The 18,362-nt window shown below is 35.2% G+C and overlaps 3 protein-coding genes across 5 annotated transcripts in view; 1 reads left to right on the top strand and 2 right to left on the bottom strand.

The window, feature by feature from the left end:
* Positions 1-259: 259 nt before the first annotated feature.
* On the bottom strand, positions 260-3,021 carry LOC131665644 (protein lethal(2)denticleless-like). Its single transcript, XM_058937684.1, has 8 exons — positions 2,880-3,021; positions 2,510-2,751; positions 2,236-2,413; positions 1,916-2,156; positions 1,630-1,838; positions 1,343-1,557; positions 1,127-1,238; positions 260-1,056 (listed from the first exon to the last, which is right to left on the bottom strand). Exons 1-8 carry the CDS (start codon positions 2,923-2,925, stop codon positions 644-646), a joined length of 1,656 nt encoding a protein of 551 aa, XP_058793667.1. The 5' UTR covers positions 2,926-3,021; the 3' UTR covers positions 260-643.
* A 1,088-nt stretch (positions 3,022-4,109) lies between these two features.
* LOC131665571 (RCC1 and BTB domain-containing protein 1-like) lies at positions 4,110-12,224 on the top strand. Of its 3 annotated transcripts, none has more exons than XM_058937538.1 (11): positions 4,110-4,200; positions 4,647-4,878; positions 5,376-5,578; positions 5,661-5,816; positions 5,881-6,142; positions 6,206-6,333; positions 6,414-6,683; positions 6,751-6,875; positions 7,303-7,400; positions 7,480-7,610; positions 7,680-12,224. In XM_058937538.1, the coding sequence occupies exons 2-11, from the start codon at positions 4,722-4,724 to the stop codon at positions 7,818-7,820; spliced, it is 1,671 nt and encodes a 556-aa protein (XP_058793521.1). In that variant the 5' UTR covers positions 4,110-4,200; positions 4,647-4,721; the 3' UTR covers positions 7,821-12,224. The 3 variants fall into 3 exon arrangements, with proteins under 3 accessions (XP_058793521.1, XP_058793523.1, XP_058793520.1); XM_058937540.1 differs by lacking the exon at positions 4,110-4,200 and adding an exon at positions 4,368-4,475; XM_058937537.1 differs by lacking the exon at positions 4,110-4,200 and adding an exon at positions 4,374-4,573.
* Positions 12,225-12,418: 194 nt separating this feature from the next.
* LOC131665635 (acetylcholinesterase-like) overlaps positions 12,419-18,362 on the bottom strand; it is a 53,577-nt gene continuing 47,633 nt past the window's right edge. The window contains exon 9 of the mRNA XM_058937670.1: positions 12,419-16,542. Coding sequence (XP_058793653.1) covers positions 16,382-16,542 — 161 coding nt within the window. The 3' untranslated portion in view covers positions 12,419-16,381. The remainder of the gene's footprint in view (positions 16,543-18,362) is intronic.

Below are 18,362 nucleotides of genomic sequence, written 5' to 3'. Positions count from 1 at the left end.
TTTAACATATAATTAAAATAACTGCGTTTGCTGAAGTTTCGTAGCTTTACTCTATTTTTTTCGGATACATATTACAATTAAAAAATATAGTTTGAAAAACAAACTATAATAAAACAGTATTCACAATTTTACTAATTTGTTATTTCTTACCTAAATGAATTAACAATAAGGTTGGAAGAATGAAACATACTAATTATAAAAAATGTAATACTGTTTATTACAATAATGCAAATGTTTGATTCAAAGAAATCATTATAAAGAAATTTTCCTAGTTAGAAACAATTGAATTTGTAATTGATTGTACTCAATTGATTCTTTCTAAAAAAACATAAATTTCATTATTATATTAGACATCAATATTACGATTCGAGGAAAATAAAAAGATTATAAATCAAATTAATTCTAAATATCATATGATTGCAAAATTAGAAGTACAAATCGCGCCATTCCTAATGGAATGTATAATAAAATTCGAATAATTGCTAAACATGTCATTAAAAAAACTTCCACTTACATGTATATCACAATATATAACAGTAACTGTATTAATTTGTACTTAATCCGGTATTCTTCGACCCCCACATCCCCATTACATATTTACGAACAATATTTTCATAAAAACGTAATTACAAAAAAAATTCTTCTAACTACTATTGTTATCACTATTCAATTTGCGGTAAAAATTAGTAATAGCAGGAATAAGCAGCTTGCGTCTCTTGGGCATTTTAGAACCAGGTCCAGCTGACCTGCCTATTAGATTTGGCGTCTCATCCTCAGTTTTTCTTTTACATAACTTTGTCAACCAATCGACGCTCTCTCTTAACTTGTGGGGCGAATTCTGCAGCAAATGTGGCGCAGTTCCATCCACGACGAAGTTTGGTAGTCCCGTTGTAGGTGAAAAAGGTGTTGGTATGGAGTTTGAACTATTGCATGGGCTAATTATCGGTTTAAGGATTCTTAGTGGTGAACCCACTGATGGAGGTGGTGGTAGCGGCTCGACTATGTTTTTGTTCTCCTCGAGTGCTATTGGACGACCTCTTAGTTTCTTGTGGACACCTGTTGTTATGAATATATTAATAAATTTTTTTAACTACAGTAAAATGAAAAATGATAAAAGCATATTTACGTTTTATTTTATAGCGCTTTGCACGAACCCCTCTTTCAGGATTGGAATCGTCTTCTGTGTGAGGTTTTACACGCCATATCCTAAAATAAGTGTCATCTGAACACGTAACAATCTAAAACAGCAAGTTATGTTATATTATGATCTCTAGTTATATTACGAATTTGCGAAGGAATTGAATTCAGTAAAATTTTTATTCATAAATATATTTAGTTTTACCTTTGTTTCACCAATGTTACACCATGCATTGCAAGTTACTTCATCGATGTGACCAGGCAGCTTAAGAATAGGCCATCCTGGATTTTTTGTATTCCAGATATAAGCAATCTGATCATTTGATCCACTTATGAGGTATTTTCCATCAGGACTCAAACAAGCTTTCACAAAGAATGATAGATATTCATGCTTAGATCCATGGCCATAGTATTCAGCAACTGGAAATAAAAAATCATGATTAAATTTAGTGTTACATTTGGTTATAAAATATCAGAATCATAAATGAATACCTGGTTCTGGCTCATAAGAACATATATTATACGCATATATTTTCTTGTCTATACAACTGGCATATAATGTGTTCCCACTTGGACAAATATTTAAAGATGTAAAACCATTATGGATGCCTCCATTACCTGTATATTTCATGAAATATTTGGGTAATCGTTCTTTTTTACAAGATCTATAATTTTTCCTGAGATCCCATGCTTTGATTAATCTGCAAATAAATTCAATCAATTCATTGATTATTAAAAACTATAAGCTTGATTCTAATGTGGATAATTAAAAACTGACCCATCTCCAGCAGAACAGGAAAACAAAGTATAATCATCTTGGAAAGCAAGAGCAGTGACACTCATAGGACAACTATTTTTACATTTGTTAGAGCGAGATGGTGATTTACAAGACAGTTGACCAGCAGTTGTTACTTCATGTGCATTTGTTATTGAATTATCTGGCTTGGGCAAACCACTGTGACTTGCTCTTGTGTCCCAAATTAAAACTGATGCATCTCTACCACCAGTGGCAAAAACAGCTGTAAAAAATTTTTTAATACTTTGCTGTCAAATGTTATAAAATTAATTTCTAGACGGTTATTTATAATTCAGATATACCTTTGTCTTGATTACGAAATGCTATTGTTTTTACAGATGATGTGTGTCCACAAAATTCTTGTATTGGTGTATAATCAGAGGAAACATCCCATAGTTTGGCTGAACGATCTCCTGATGCTGTAATTAATTTTGATTCTTGAGGCATCCAGTCGATATCAAAAATAGCATTGCAATGAGCCTGAAAGTCATATCGGTTTACAGTTTATTTATCACTTTAATTTTCATAAAGATCTTACATATATATATATACGTTCATATAGAATTTAACACTTACTCTAAATCCTTTCAAAGGAGACTTTTCTTCGTAATTTATATTAGTATTATGTAAAGCAAGCATGCCAACTTCATTGGCAAGAGCAATTACTTGTTCATATCCTGGTGCAGAGGAAAACTTACAAGCAAAAATAGGAGGATATGGATAATAATCTTCAGAATCGAAGGAACCCTCAACACCAGGATATTCATCGTTATTCATGCATTTCAAATGTTGCAGCTGGACATCATAGTCGTACAAATCTAAAAACCAATTGAATAATTTGTAATTTTCATTTATGTTAAAAAGTGCGTATTACAGTTTGTTAGCTCGATAAAGAAAGCTAATAAACCTCGAAGATATAGAACTGACAGCTCTATTAATTACTTACTCAATAAGCCTCTTTCCCGTTTGGCAATCGATTGTATGATATTCATTGTATTTCTCGCAGCAATTATTTATTTTATTTATTATTTTGCTGAGCACAACTAATTACTTACAACTTGCTGCACGATAGTTGTGGATGCTCGCAATTCACGCGGGAAAGGCTAGAAAAGAACAAATATCTATAAGCACTAGACGACCAAACGGATAGTAAATTCACATGTAACGTACTAACATGTACGTCACGTATTTTATAAGTCACCATACGTAATCACGAGGTAGAAGACCCAGTAAGTTTGATACTCATATCGCGCCGGATTTAAACACATGTCATATAAGTAAGCATAAGATATTTGATGTTTTTAGTTATACTGTTAAGCTATAAAATAAATGATCACTTGAGAAAAGGGAAAGCTCAAATTAGATCATGCACTGCACATCTGTAGTTAAGGGTTGCAGAGGGGTCAACATGATTCGAGAGCCACACGTGTACACATGGATATAATGTTTTCACGAGTTTTATAGTATATTATAAGTGCGGGAAAGTAGATTCTTGTCTCGTGTGGCGTTTACAATTGAGCGAAGCGAGGGTGGAAAAGTACACGAGACGTGAAACTTTTTCCCGAACATGTGCCGTACCGTATTTTTTGATACGACGTGTGGAAAGTGCGATTTTCAACGCACGTTTTTTGCCGAGCGTGCGGGAAAAACGCACTTTCCACACGTCGTATCAAAAAATACGGTACGGCACATGTTCGGGAAAAAGTTTCACGTCTCGTGTACTTTTCCACCCTCGCTTCGCTCAATTGTAAACGCCACACGAGACAAGAATCTACTTTCCCGCACTTATAATATACTATAAAACTCATGAAAACATTATATCCATCCGAAATAATACATTAATAGTACATTAAAATTAAATTAAAAAACTATTTCCAGGAGTTGGGGAAAACCCAGTAAAACAATAGGTCATTATAGCCTCTCGGATTCTGGACAACTTTCTCTTTATGACCAAACGTCAGACGCCAGATGCTAAACGTCAGACGGCAGACGCTAGACGCTGGACGCTAGATGCTGGACGCTGGACGCTAGACGCTACACGCTACACACTAGATGCTAGACGCTAGACGCCGCGGACCCAAGCGATCCCCTCTCTAGACTCAGTAAGGAAGTGGAGGGAGACTCAGCAAAGAAGTGAAGAGACAAACTCTGCGACAGTCAGTCAGAGACAAGCTCTCACGAGGGCAAGTCACCTCCTTAAGTTAACAAGACAAACCGCTACTCTTTCTAAGTTTGAATCCAGCTCGAGTCTCGCGCCATTTCCTGAGGTAATATACACACATTTTTCTAACGCCAACTCTACGAAGCAGCAAGTGGGATATTTCAATATTATCGAGTGTCACGTCTGTTAATTTTACGTATGCAATGCCATAGTGACGGCGTTGTGGCGCGCGCAAAAATAAAAAGAGAGCGACAATCAATCAGCTGACAGACGGGGCAACTCAAGTTTGTTTCGAGTCGTGAGAGGAAAAATCAGTTTTGACGTTTCCTCCTCTTCATGATAAGCTGTCACAATTCGAAAATACTCATGGCCCCGAAAATGGTATCGCGATTTTAGTGTAGTGCAATAACTAAACTCTTCATAAAAATTCAATCAAACTTGCGAGATTTTTGTATAAACATTTTTAAAAAGAATCCTTGGTACATTCGGTAGAAAGAAAAGTTGTGACAATTACGAAGAGGAGGAGAAACGGTGAACTGTTTATTTTTCTAGTGAAAGAGCTGCTGCATATTACGCGCCGACAAAGGAACAAAGAACAGCAGAAATATTTTGGGATAAAGAAGGGTTATGTCCGCAACTGCAGCTACTTTGACTAAATTCGGTGCTTCTCCCGACACTGAGAGCACACTCTGCAGGATGTCGCGAGCCGATCTGAAAAATTGGCCGATTTTTAGTCTACTCGAGCCTAGGTTCATAGCCAAAATTCATATGGCTGTGGTTTACGGTACGTATATACATCGTATACTTTATTTTATCATCACTAACGTTTCTATATAATTTATTTTTCTGTCACGTTCACGTGAATGATAAATAAAATGTTAATTTTGTAAGAAAAAAACATGCGTATCAACGGCGCGTTTATTTGAGAGGCGATAAGATTAGACACTTTTTTTTACTGTTTTGTCTACGTATAAATAATATTTATTATGTTTACTGGCAACATTGCTTCAGTAAAAGATGAAATATTTAGTTTTTATAAGTAAGTCATTTTGCAAAAAAAATTTTACCAAGAATGCATGTTAGCTTGTATTTTTAACAACCTTTCTGTTCTGACTAGTGCAGTCTCACAGATTTGTTTGTTTCTCTCTTTGTTGCAACAAAAATAATCTTTTTGTGGATAAGAACATAATAGTTTATTTTTATGGCCAGAATGTAATTCACTGCTGTTAATTCCTATTATAAAAGCAACTAAATTTGATAATTTTTATTACTGTTCAACAGGTAATTTAGGAAATGAGGCCTTAATTGTTTTAAAAGATGGAGACGTTTACGCATTAGGAAGCAATACCGGTGGTTGTCTTGGAATTGGAGATTCACATAGTACATTGCATCCTAAAAAAGTGGAAGCTCTTTGTGGTAAAGGAATAACCACATTTGCTTATGGAAGTGGGCCACATGTTCTTGCCTTAACAGATAAAGGAGAGGTGTGTAATTTATTTGACTTTGGTTCTGTAGACTTGATTGACCTTTAGGATTTTGTTAATTTATTGGTGATTTTTATTGTAGGTATACTCTTGGGGTCACAATGGTTATTGTGAATTGGGTAATGGTTCTACAAATCAGGGATTGTCACCAGCCCTTGTGTTAAATCTCAATGATAAAATTATCACTGCAATAGCTTGTGGTAGTCATCACTCAGTTGCTCTCACAGAAGAAGGAGAGGTAAGAAATTTATAAATTTAGTCTTGAAATCATTAATTTATAATTTATATTTTTTTATTGATAGGTTTATTCTTGGGGTCAAAATAATTGTGGTCAAGTATGCAGTGGAGTGAGTTCAAATCAAGGGGCCCCTCGTAAAGTGAATTCAACCTTGACTGGAAAAGTAATCGCGTCCATTTCATGTGGTCAAACATCAACTATGGCTGTGACTGATATAGGAGAAGTTTATGGTTGGGGATACAATGGAGTTGGACAATTAGGCATAGGAAATTATGCCAATCAAATGACTCCCTGCAAAGTTACAGGCTTGACTGGAACAGTAATAGGTAGGTTTTTCATAAAATGCACATTTTTGGACGTTTTGTTTCTTATTTATTTTTATTTTATAGAAAAGGTAGCTTGTGGTTATGCTCATACACTTGCACTAAGTGATGAAGGGATACTGTATGTCTGGGGAGGTAATGGTTTTGGACAACTTGGCTTAGGTAACAAAGCGAATGTTTGCACTCCTACAAAAGTAAGTTTATACAAATATTCAAGACACTATTAAATAACAATATTTTTAGAACATTCGTTTAGAAATAATTTGATTTTTAGTTAAATGTACCAGAGATGGGTAGAGTATCAAATATTGCGACACTACACTACAACCATATAAGTGTAGCAATGGGTCAAGGTGGTAAAATATTTATGTGGGGTCAATGCCGAGGTCAAAGTGTCATTACTCCAATGGCAACTCCTTTGCCGCACATACATGACGCTCTTGCTTGCTATGCTACTCCAAGTGTCATGCATGAACCGTTAATTCTTCATGCAGAAGAAGAAGTTGGTATTATTGAGAGTTTGAAGAATTCATTTGATGATCCCGTATGTAAAATAATTCTATCTAAATTAAGTTTTTAAATGTAAGGATAAAAAGAATTTTTTTTTTCAGACTACAAGTGACTTGACAATTCAAGTGGAAGGAAAACCAATTTATGTACATAAATCTATTTTAAAAATCCGATGCCAGTATTTCAGATCGATGTTTCAAGATCATTGGGCAGAAAATAATAGAGAGTAAAGTATTTCTTTATCCTTTGAGATTCAAATATATTGTTATTATATATATGAATATATTTTATCTTAGATACGTTTTATCGTGACTCTTGATGGTTCGGATTCTTGAACTGTAGGTCTAGTCGTGATGCATGTAAAAATTCTCCTTTCACAACCTTCTAAAAGTGATGAGGAGTTTGGTTGCATGCCATGCATGACTGTAGAGAACCAAGACTAATGCATACAAATTAGTAGTGTAACTCTACAGTGTGCAATATGAACGTAGTTCTTGAATTTACAATAATAATAATAATAATAATAATAATAATAATAATAATAATAATAATAATAATAATAATAATAATAATAATAATAATAATAATAATAATAATAATAATAATAATAATAATAATAATAATAATAATAATAATAATCTTTGCCTTTCTAGTGTGATAGAGCACAGTCAATTTTCCTACGAAGTTTACAAGTCATTTCTGAAATATTTATATACCGACGAAGTAGATTTGCCACCAGAAAATGCTTTAGGTAAAATTTTACGTTCGATTTAAGTATTTATAAACGTAATGCTCAATGTTTATAATTACTCATGCTGTTTTGTTTTCAGAACTCTTATACTTAGCAAATGCTTATTTTGAACTACAACTGAAGCGACGTTGTGTACAAATGATCAAACAGGGCCTTACTGTTACAAACGTAGCATTTCTTTACAGTACTGCTATTGAATACAACACTAAAGTAAGTTGCAATTACTTTTACTTCTTCGATAATCTAAGGAAAACTCAAATTTTATTAAATAATTTTCAGGAACTAGAAGATTTTTGCTTTAAATTTGCTTTAAATCACATGACATCGGTAATCCAAACACCAAATTTTGCTAAATTAGATGAATCGACTGTGAAAACTTTTATAATAAAAGCGGCGCAAATGGGAGCTTTCAAGACTTAGGGAGACACATCAAACCAGACAGATTTCGCAAATATAATTTTCAAATCTTGGACTAGGTTAAGCTTCAAACGAGTGTACATAAAGTTTGCATTTGATATAGTTAGAGAGACTATTCTCGTAATATAATTAATTGTGGAAAATAAATTTTTTACAAAGTAAATGTCAGTTGAAACTGATAAATAGTTTACATATGTGAATATTTGTTACTTTGAATGTTAATGTGACTGGTAACTATGCTGTTTATAAGATTTTGTGATATGTAAGCAGTGATAATGTAACTCTTCATTTCCAAAAATTTTTGAACTACACGTATGCGTAGATTAAAAGATTAGCTTTGTTTCAAAGATATTAAGTACTATATTTATATTTGTTACGATAAATTACTCACCTTTTCTTACAAATTCCTATTGGAAAAATATTCAATCATTTTAAACCAAAATGATAACCATAAAAAGAAATTAAGTAATTTATTTGTTATGTTTAAATGAAGAAGTTTTGTAATTAAACTAATATAAATTTTTCACAAGTATGAAATAGCGGGATATGGCATTTAACTTTATATTTTAAGTTAATAATTTTAAACTTTAGTAATACTTTGTTTTCTTAAATTGTTTTAATATACAATAAGTATTATATCTCGTGAGTAATACAGTTGATGGTACATCAATACCCTACAGCAGATTATAGGTATTTCTATAAACATTCGTGTAATACACGTTTCACTGATCCATCAAATTTTCAAATGTAATCTCGACTGTGACGAGCTTATTTTAGTTACTATTTATAGTTATAATCTCAACGTTTATTCCATTAAAGCTCTTATATAAGGGTGCGTGTTTTTATACTTAATTTGTTGTTTGTTTTCTTTTTCTACTTGCCAAATAAAAAATTTAAAACTATGTAAAACCATGCCTTTGATTTACACTTCACTGTAACAATACCAGTAAATTCCAATTAGAGAATTTAGTTCAAATACGTAAGATCATTAATATAACTGGATAAATAAAAGATCAAAACAATTTTATTTGGTACATCAGTTTTATTACGATATATTATATACAAGCAGTAAATTTCGTTTTTGTCTTTTGTCATCGTACGACGTATACGTCATCTACCGTATATTGTTCTTTTTTCTCATTTTTGTATAATTAGCGATAATTAAATACTCAGCTTACATCATTGATAATTCTCTCGGGCTTTTTGCACACATTTTTTTTATTATAATATTAATACCTCCACGAAAAAACAAAAAAAACCATTTTTCTCACGTGCCATTAAATACGTTTATCTTTTTTTATTCGTTTCATCAGTTTTTTATATCTTATTTTCAGTTTTTTCTTTAGTAGTAACAAAAAGCTTCGTTAAAAAAATAAAAAAACAGCTAAAGTTACTTGTAGAGTTGTCACTCTGCATAATACAGGGGCGCCGCGAGTACGTGTATAGTGTATATAGGTGTATAGGTATGTTTGTGTAGATAAGTGAGACTGCAATGCGCTTTTTTCGTTTTTTATTCGCTCTCGAGACAGAAGGAAAAGCACGCCGCATGGTCATCGTTATTCATTTATTTTAGAGTAAAAAATCAATGTGAGGAATCGATATCTTTATTTATTCTTTCTAAAAAAAACGAGGCGTGCTTTTCGATCCAAAAGCTCGCCAGGACCGCAAGAAGTGATGTTAATCTTTCTTCTTTTTCATTTTCTTTTTCTTTTTTAATAATTTTCCTTCTCGTCCGCCATCACCGACTAATCAGCTATGATAATTAATTAAATTTAATTGATTAGAGCGTATTTAGGCCTGCGGGCTACTTTTTTTTATTTTCGGGAATCTGCGAGTCCCGGCGATCAAGTGTACATGTGAAAACTCTCACTCTTATACATTTACAAGACAGAATAAAGGTAGAAACGAGAAGAGAACAAAAAATGAAAACAAAAAATTACTGTGTCGATACTCATCACCTCCATCTTCATTTTAATCGTTTTAATTTTAACGATCCTTGCGATATTATATATATTTTTTTGTTCGCTAATCAACATATATATCGGAACATCTTTTGATATCAATCTATATGTATATGTACATATAAAACCTCGTGTTTACAATATACTCTTTTTTTTAATAAGAGAGAGAGATTATGCAAAACAAATCATATGTATAGAACACTTTTGCTCACAAAAAATCGATGATAGGCGTATGCCTGTGTGCGTATACAAAGTTTGAACTTTATACAGACACAGGACGATTACGTTTGCCTTACAATGTGCTGATATTAGAACAGTGATACGCGCGCTTGATTTACTTTTTTTATAATGCTATGCTCAGCCTATCGAAACATTTACAATCGTTATGCAATCAAAGAACCAACGAAACATCACATTATTTATGTTCGTCTAAAATAACAGGTAAATCATAGTAAATTTTATGAAAAAACAAAACGGAAAACAGAACAACGTATTCATATGCTAGGATCATTCGCTTGTTTTGCCCACGAGTATATAATTCACTACAATAACAGACCATCATTTTATAACACAATTTATTCAATATAGCATATATAAAATCACCTAAGTACAACATTAAACTCTTTCAACTCAACCTTTGACTTGTTCTTTTTTTGTATTATTTTGTTAATATCTTTTTTCTTTATTATCTACGTACGATGCAAAAACAACGAATAGAATATATATCGCAGAGGATCGTTGCGACGAATAATAGCATCATTATATATATATTTGCCTGTATAACATTTTTTTTATTTCACTTCGTAGTCTGACGATTGTGTGTGTGTGTTTTGTTTTGCGCGTGTAATGCATTTTTGCCTTCTTATTTTATTTTATTTTTTTTATTAAATCTATGGAGACTTGATTTTTGTTTGTTGCACACGTATTTGACCAAATGCTCTCGAAGTTGTATTTATGTGTGTTGTTTTAAAGCATCAGTATACAACCTTGTTTCTTTATTATTTATCGATTTAGAGTCTCTTTTTTTGGACTTTATCGAATTAATTGGGATTGTTCATATTTTTTCCATCTCTATTTGCCCATTTACCGTCATGTACGCTCGATCGAACAGCGTTGTTTATTTATTTTTCCCGTCGTTCGCTCGTTTCTTTTCGACGACTTTTCGCAGGATGCCTCGATCGACGAGCGAAAAAGAAAATGAACAGAGGTTTGCAGGAGGTGTATATATATTTATATATATTAGAAGACAGGTAATATCTACCCGCGTGGCCGCACGAGGATAAAACGCGCCATGCCGAAAAATCGATAAGAGCTCTCTCTCTCTCTCTCTCTCTCTCTCTCTCTCTCTCTCTCTCTCTCTCTCTCTCTCTCTTCGTCTGCGCGTTATTCTTTTATACAAGGTGAGGCATTTTTTTCGGATCATGCGAGTTTTATTTAGTTGGTAATTGATTCCCACAATACATACGTCTTCGTAACAAACAAACAGTTATTTGTATTAGCAAAGAAAGGTGTGTGAAGAAAAATTTGTCTCGATTCCAAACATAGAAAATGCATAAGCGTAAGTGTATAGAAACTTCGAGAAATCACGAAAAAATCCATATCCGAGCTCTAGTTGTATAAGCGCATTGAAAGAAAGCGGAAATTGTAGGCTCAAACATTTGCTAAGGAAAATGTTAAGAGCTCTTTAGCTCAATTCTTCCCTCTCTCCCGACGTAGAAAATCAAATAGAAAGGCGGAGCGCGGATGAAAATATTTTTCCGACCAAACTTGAAAGGGTCGATTTCATTTTCCACGAGTAGATCGGTCACTATCTTTTCTTCCTCCTTTTTCTTTTTAAAAAGAATAAAAAGAAAAATCGACGTCTTACATGCTGGCGAAAGCATCTTTTACGGCTCAACATCGCGTTTTAATGAGCAACGCTCGGTTTCGGAAATGATGCCTGTGAGACGAACGATCATCAGACGAGAGAAAAGAAATCATTTACGAACGAATACTTTCAATTACAGTCTCTGTATAGAAGAGAAGAAACCTAACGATGTCGTTAGCTATATATATTTATCATACAATTTGGTCGTTATTACTTGGGCGATATAACGAGTTGATGGGGGAGAAAGGAAAATCTTTGGAGCTAAGCCAAGGGAGTACAAACAATGATGAGAGAGAGAGAGAGAGAGAAAGAGCGACCTGCCAAGTTTTCTGCCAAAAGTCGTCGAGTTCGTTAGCGCTGAAAGCCTCGCACTTCTTTATTTTCTTCGTCGTAGTCTTTTTTTATCCTTTTTCTTTTCTTTTACTTTTTTGTTGCTGGCGGAGAGGACCCTTTTTATATGCCTAATATATATGTATAATAATATATATAATGTATATAATATATAATATAGATTTATATATATACAGGGTGGCCCATTTTAAGTGATCCACTCAGATATCTAGATTGGAGTGAATTTTATCGAAAAAAGTTTCAGACAAAAGTTACTCAACTTTGAGGGGGCCATGTTTCTATGACCTTGGATTTGACCTTGGAGGTCATGTTCAAGGTCATTTCAAGGTCAACTTTGTTTTTTTTAAATAGGAACCCCCATTTTTGACCCCGGATTCGGAAAGAGCGGGAAATTTTACGTCCAAAACGGTATTTTTAAATTTTTTTTCATGGCCTAGAGAAGGTCGATTTAAGGTCAAATGCTTGAAAAACTGCCTAAAAGCGTTTTTTTAATTTTTAAGATATCGAAAAATGACCTCTACAAAATTTGTTCAGAATAGAGTGGGCCACCCAATGCACCAAAAACCTTTGACCTTTAACCTCATTTTGAAGGTCATTTCAAGGTCGAAGTGTTTTTTGTAATGGAAACCCCTCTTTTTGACCCCGGATTCGCACATAGCGCGAAACTCAACACAATACCTTATCCAAACGTCGGATTTGAATCGACCTTCTCTAGGCCATGAAAAAAAATTTAAAAATACCGTTTTGGACGTAAAATTTCCCGCTCTTTCCGAATCCGGGGTCAAAAATGGGGGTTCCTATTTAAAAAAACAAAGTTGACCTTGAAATGACCTTGAACATGACCTCCAAGGTCAAATCCAAGGTCATAGAAACATGGCCCCCTCAAAGTTGAGTAACTTTTGTCTGAAACTTTTTTCGATAAAACTCACTCCAATCTAGATATCTGAGTGGATCACTTAAAATGGGCCACCCTGTATATATATATATATTTATATAATAATTAGCTTAATAATCACTTAAACTATAATTAATGTAATCAATTTTTTTCGCTTTATCTTTTCGTCACCACCCCTGTGTGTCATATCGTATTCTTCGATCAATTGTTTTTTCGATATTTATATGCCAATAAATGTTGTTCTTTCCTCAATACTTAATAATACTTGTTTTCCTTTAATCTGTCTCATCTTTTTAATAAATATAACAGTGTGACAAAGTGTTTATTATGTACAAACACAGTAGACTCATGAAATTTTGTTGTCCTTTTTTTTTCTTTGCTCTCTGGCTCTCTCTCTCTCCCCTCTGTATACTATACACTCTACATACTTAAAAGTAAGCTTGCGCGTTTACTTATATACGTATTCACTTTTATCTTTCACTTTGAGTTATTTATAGTTACGATAGTTCATAATATGTATATGCTTTATACACTGGAGGAGAATGGCTTCATTTTTTGTTGTTTTAGATGGAAACAATAAAAACGTCCCTTACGTAGAATATCTCGTGTTCTTATATTCGTATAATATGCTTGATTACTTTTTTCTTCTTTAATAATAAAAACGCTTCTGTCGCGAGGAAGAAGATATCCGACAGAAGTTTATTTCGTGTCTTTCTTTACTTTAATTCTCTTACGTATTCTCTATATGTAGAAGCACATTATTAGCACAAAAAAACAAATGTTCTCTCGCTCTCATTTGCGCGCGACACTCACACAACGACGACATTCTCTTTATCTTTTCTCTTGTTTGCTTATTGAAAAGAAAAGCAAGTAAAATCTTAGCTAATATAAAATAGTAGGAATATACTTTCGAGTTCTCTTTGATATAAGTTTGTTGCATAATGAGGATGGGGGGATTAAAAAGTTTTGTTTTATACGACTATTCGAGTTACAATACTTGTTTTACTTGCTTTGTTTATTATTTTTAATACTTTTTTATATTGTTCTTCGCCAACCATCGACAACAGTGCTCAACGAAAGAGTACAACGAGTTTCGAGCTTCAACGTTATCATATAGTTATTGCTGCTCGAGACTAGGCCTTTCTCTGTATCGCCGACCAACATTAAATTCTATCAGCTTGAATAATTGTCATTACAGAATTGTTAGCCTATTCAGTTTTATTTACAAAAAATTAAATGTATTTTGCTGTTTAACGACCATCTGTCGGGTTTTCATTCAATTTACGTGGCAAATCGTTTGTTTTACGTATCCTCACGGAATACGCGAAGAGAAGGAAATTATGAACCAATATCTGCGTCAGAGTTTATTGTTATTTATTTATTTATTTATTTTTTTTCATTTTCTTTTTTTGTCTTCTTCGGCTAAATCCCATTTAGGAAGTATGAAAAACTGCGTTTATGAGATTATCACAATTATCATTTAATTAACATACCTGATTGTATTGATTTTATCTTTGATAAAATTGGACGTAACAAGTGTATAATAATAGTAAGTTTAACTTACTATTCCTTATGATAACATCGTTACTCATTATAAATTCTCTTTAAGGTCGCATCACATGTATATTATTATTCTGATACTTTTACAAAGCAATTATGTCAGATGACTTCTTATATATCATTCTTTTTTTTTCTATTCCTCGTCGGATTTTCGTTAGCGTGAACATCCTCTCAGGTCTGTTTTTTAATATCACGGTGCAGAAAGAAACGGAAGAAAAACGAGGATGTAGGTCAACTATCGTAACAATGTAAAAGAGTACGAGTATATTAACGCCGCTTTGTTTGTTGCCCCCGCACGCGCATGTAAATCAGCATTACAACGAACGAAAAGAACGTCGACGATAATTAGCGAGTCCCTCGCTTTTTCGTGCTCTTGCACGCGCCCGAGCGAAGAGTGTTAATTAGCGTTTTTTTGTCCGCATCTGCAATTCAATCAGGCGCGTAATTAGCCCTCCCGCGGAGCGTTACATTAGCGCTCTCGTATCTACCAAAAGATTCTTTCGAATGTAAGTCTCTTGCTAATTATCGGCCGTCGACGGAAAAAAAGGAAAAAATTAATGCTTTGCTATTCGACTGCCGAAAAAACGATGCTGACCGATTTATTCATGCGTGTATGTGTGTGTGTATTCACGGATTACATACTCTTATCCGGGCCAAATACGATCGTATAGGCCATTAACGCAACGCTAATTGCAGTAGAATGTGCTTCGCAACCACTGTTTTTCGATTGTGAGTGTATGCACGTTACTTTTTTCGAGTTAGGCGAGTTTCAGTGAAATGGGTCAATGTTCAGTCAGACGTTGTTTTCTGCATCAATGGAAACCTCAGCGCGATTTGATATGTATCGTATTTCGTCGAGTGGCTGAATATTTCTTTTCGGATTAATTCGTAAATACAACGAAGAAATGAAATACGAGGAGGGTTGAATCATTTTCGGCGATATTTTTACATTCTTCTTCGGCGTTAACCTCAATTATCAAACGAGCGAAATTGAATCGTCGTTCATTCGATTGAACTTCATCTCCAATTAAATATTTCATGGAAAAACAAGGAGAATCTTTTTCAAAGCCATCGATTTTCAATTAATGCATGAAAATAGAATCTCGATTACCGCGGAGATGAGCAGCAGAGAAATAATAACCCCAATGCTCGTACAATCTTGGTGCTTGTTTTCGTGTATATATATAAATATAGGCGTTGCGTATCATTCGTTGCTGTCACTTGGTGCCTACGTAAATATGCGTGGAGCATTTCGACGAAAGAGCAGACAGTTGTTCTTTCGCGATTATCCACAGCATGAAGTGAAACGACGCTCGATTCACACGCGCACACATGCAAACCAAAAGAAGTTGAAGAGAGACGTTCGGAAGCACTTTTAAACTGCGACCCGAAATATTAGTGTGGCAGCTGTTCTGCTAACGAAACGCAAGCGATTATTTTTTTTTTTTATGTTATCTAACGACACATACAAATCTCGTGATACTTGTATATAATAATAATAGTACTCGTTAGATGTGTATAGATGTCACGAACAATGGTCACTCACTCGTACAAAAAATTTCTCGTAACGTCGGAAGTACCCTCGTGTGACGATATACATATATAATGCGAGTACATATGCATATATCCTAGACACGAGTATAGTAGAAAAAGCACGTCGAAAAAACGGATAGGAAGAGTCCTCATAGTCATAATAATAGAAAGGACTTGTGTATGTGTGTGCGTGTGTGTGTGCGTGTGCGTGTGTGTGTGTAGGTGTGTGTGTGTGTTTGATCGTGAGAGAGAAAAGAAAACAGAAGATGTTTCGTCCCTAGAACGCGGAGGAGAGAAGAGGAAGAAGCGTGCTGCTGCTGATATGTCAGTGTTGCTGCTGTTGCTGTCCGGCGATGGTCGATTGGCTGGTAATGGCTGTCGTTGCGGGGGCCGCGAGCTAGACAGGCCCGTTAGCTTGAGGCCATAGCTGCGAGGAACTTGATAATGCCCGTAGACCAATGGTTACCAGTGACAGCAGCATCAAACACGCACCACGTGTGTCCAGCACTACACTTGGCCGTGAACCGCTGCAGGTCTCCTTTGACTGATCCAGCTTTGCTGTGGACATTAAAAACATAACAACGCCCGACCGTTACTTCTTTTATTTTTTCACTAAATTTCATGCATTGGGAATTAATACGATTGCTCTCATCCACATCAACATTAATTTCTAGTCAAATTTAAATTTTTTAAATATAGGATTTTTGATTCTCTGCACCGGTTTTCCAAATATCATCACTTATTCTACTTGACAGTCCAAAAGTTTTGAGGATCATCCAACTTGGTTAGCATATTTTTTCCCTACATTTTCAGTATGTAAGCTGGCTTAGCTCTTTTTCATGATAAATGTTAAACTTCAAACAAATTTCAAAAGCTTAGGTTAATAAAGAGAAAATTGAAAATTTTGACTAGAAACCCATGCAAACAAATTTCCAAAATTTTGTTAGTTGAACCTATCTGATTGAATGAGCTTTAATATAGATAGTTTTTATAGGTAAGTTCTTAAGCAGAATTAATTGATCCAGTTGATTTATAGGTCGAAACAAGTAAATCCTTGTGATTCTTTTGATAATTTAGCTCCTTACAATCTTTAATTAAGGTCAATTGGTTTCCATCGAAGTAGTGCATCACGCAACAGGAATGGAAAAGTTTTATTTAAAAAAGTCTTTCAGGCCTTTCAGGAAAAGCTTTAGCCGAAAACAGTTTTCTTTATCCATCCCGATGATCCCAGCGTCTGACAAAAAAGAAATCCGACCATCGTGAATTGAATGTGAAGCTCTGTATAAATCAGTCGAAGCATGATAAACGGCAAAAGCTATAGACGATAGCATCTAAGCGAGCGAGCCTCCAAGGGTGCTCTCGCGCGCGCGTTATGAAAGCGACAAGGGAGGACAGAATCATTCGTATTCTCTCGGTCGCGCGAATGTCTACGCCTGCGAGCCATTCATTTGCGAATTCCCTCTTTTTGCGATCTTTCCATTTGCGATCTTTAGCCGTCGGCTCTGCGCTCATCGCTCGGGAAAGAAGAGCTCGTCGGCGAAGGCCCCGATACGAGCTATGAAAATCCTCTCCCCGCTTTGAATATTCATCAGTTTGCCTTTCCTTCCGAGCCGCCGAACTTTTCCACTCTGCTCGCTGTGGCTTTCATTAACGTCCACGCTCGCGTCCCGCGAAAAGTTAGATGTACCGCGCGCGAAGGCTAAACAAGTGTTTCCTAGCTAATAACCAATTGCGATCTCGCGCTGTCGACGGGCTTATGACTTTTCGACCAAAGTTGTCGACGAGCGCGGCTTGTTATTATGCAAAGCGCGGTTTAACGCCGGTGACGACAGCGTGAATTATACGCCACGCTCTGCTTTGGATTTTGATGCTTTGGTAGCCTGTTTTCTGGCTGCTGAATTTTCGCTGTGTGCACTTCATGCTACGATTTTCCCATACGCAGTAGTTTTCCAAATAAGCGTCACCTCAATAAAGCTCATTTTCCACTGAGTGCAATTCGTTCGATTGCGAAATCCGACGTGACTTGTATTTGTGAAACGGTCGTGGCAAGGAAACAACTAACTCTTCAATCGTTCACGCCAGCGAAATGAAAAGAACTGGCAAAGCAAGCGCAAGTAGCGCAGGTCTACGATTGTCCCGGCGCATAGTTCAAAGAGATAGCAGTAGTAGCAGCTGCTGCTGCGTGCGTGAAAGCGGCGGAGGGGGTGGGAGTCTGCAGTTTGCCGCAGCGGTCGTGAATTATCGAGATCCGGGGCGTTTGGCCTCGGCTAAAGCTACACTACCTTCGCCGATAAAACAGCGCAACACACACACACGCGCGCGCAGGTGTCGCACGAAACAACCACCCGGAATCACGATAAAGCGACGCTTGCCTTTTC

Source organism: Phymastichus coffea, unplaced genomic scaffold (genome assembly GCF_024137745.1).
Source record: "Phymastichus coffea isolate CEN01 unplaced genomic scaffold, Cenicafe_Pcof_1.1 PCOF00053, whole genome shotgun sequence".
Classification (NCBI taxonomy): Eukaryota; Metazoa; Arthropoda; class Insecta; order Hymenoptera; family Eulophidae; genus Phymastichus; species Phymastichus coffea.
The sequence above is the reverse complement of the archived record's forward strand: the minus strand, read 5'-3'. Positions and strand labels throughout refer to the sequence as shown.

Bases quoted from the DNA above. Each gene is read 5' to 3' on its own strand.
- LOC131665571 (XM_058937538.1), top strand. From the start codon at position 4,722: ATGTCCGCAACTGCAGCTACTTTGACTAAATTCGGTGCTTCTCCCGAC. The intron at 6,334-6,413 runs GTAAGTTTATAC...TTTGATTTTTAG, and splicing joins ATGTTTGCACTCCTACAAAA to TTAAATGTACCAGAGATGGG. The intron at 6,684-6,750 runs GTATGTAAAATA...TTTTTTTTTCAG, and splicing joins AGAATTCATTTGATGATCCC to ACTACAAGTGACTTGACAAT.
- LOC131665644 (XM_058937684.1), bottom strand. From the start codon at position 2,925: ATGAATATCATACAATCGATTGCCAAACGGGAAAGAGGCTTATTGA. The intron at 2,752-2,879 runs GTAAGTAATTAA...ATTGGTTTTTAG, and splicing joins ACGGGAAAGAGGCTTATTGA to ATTTGTACGACTATGATGTC. The intron at 1,558-1,629 runs GTATTCATTTAT...TTTTATTTCCAG, and splicing joins TTCTTATGAGCCAGAACCAG to TTGCTGAATACTATGGCCAT.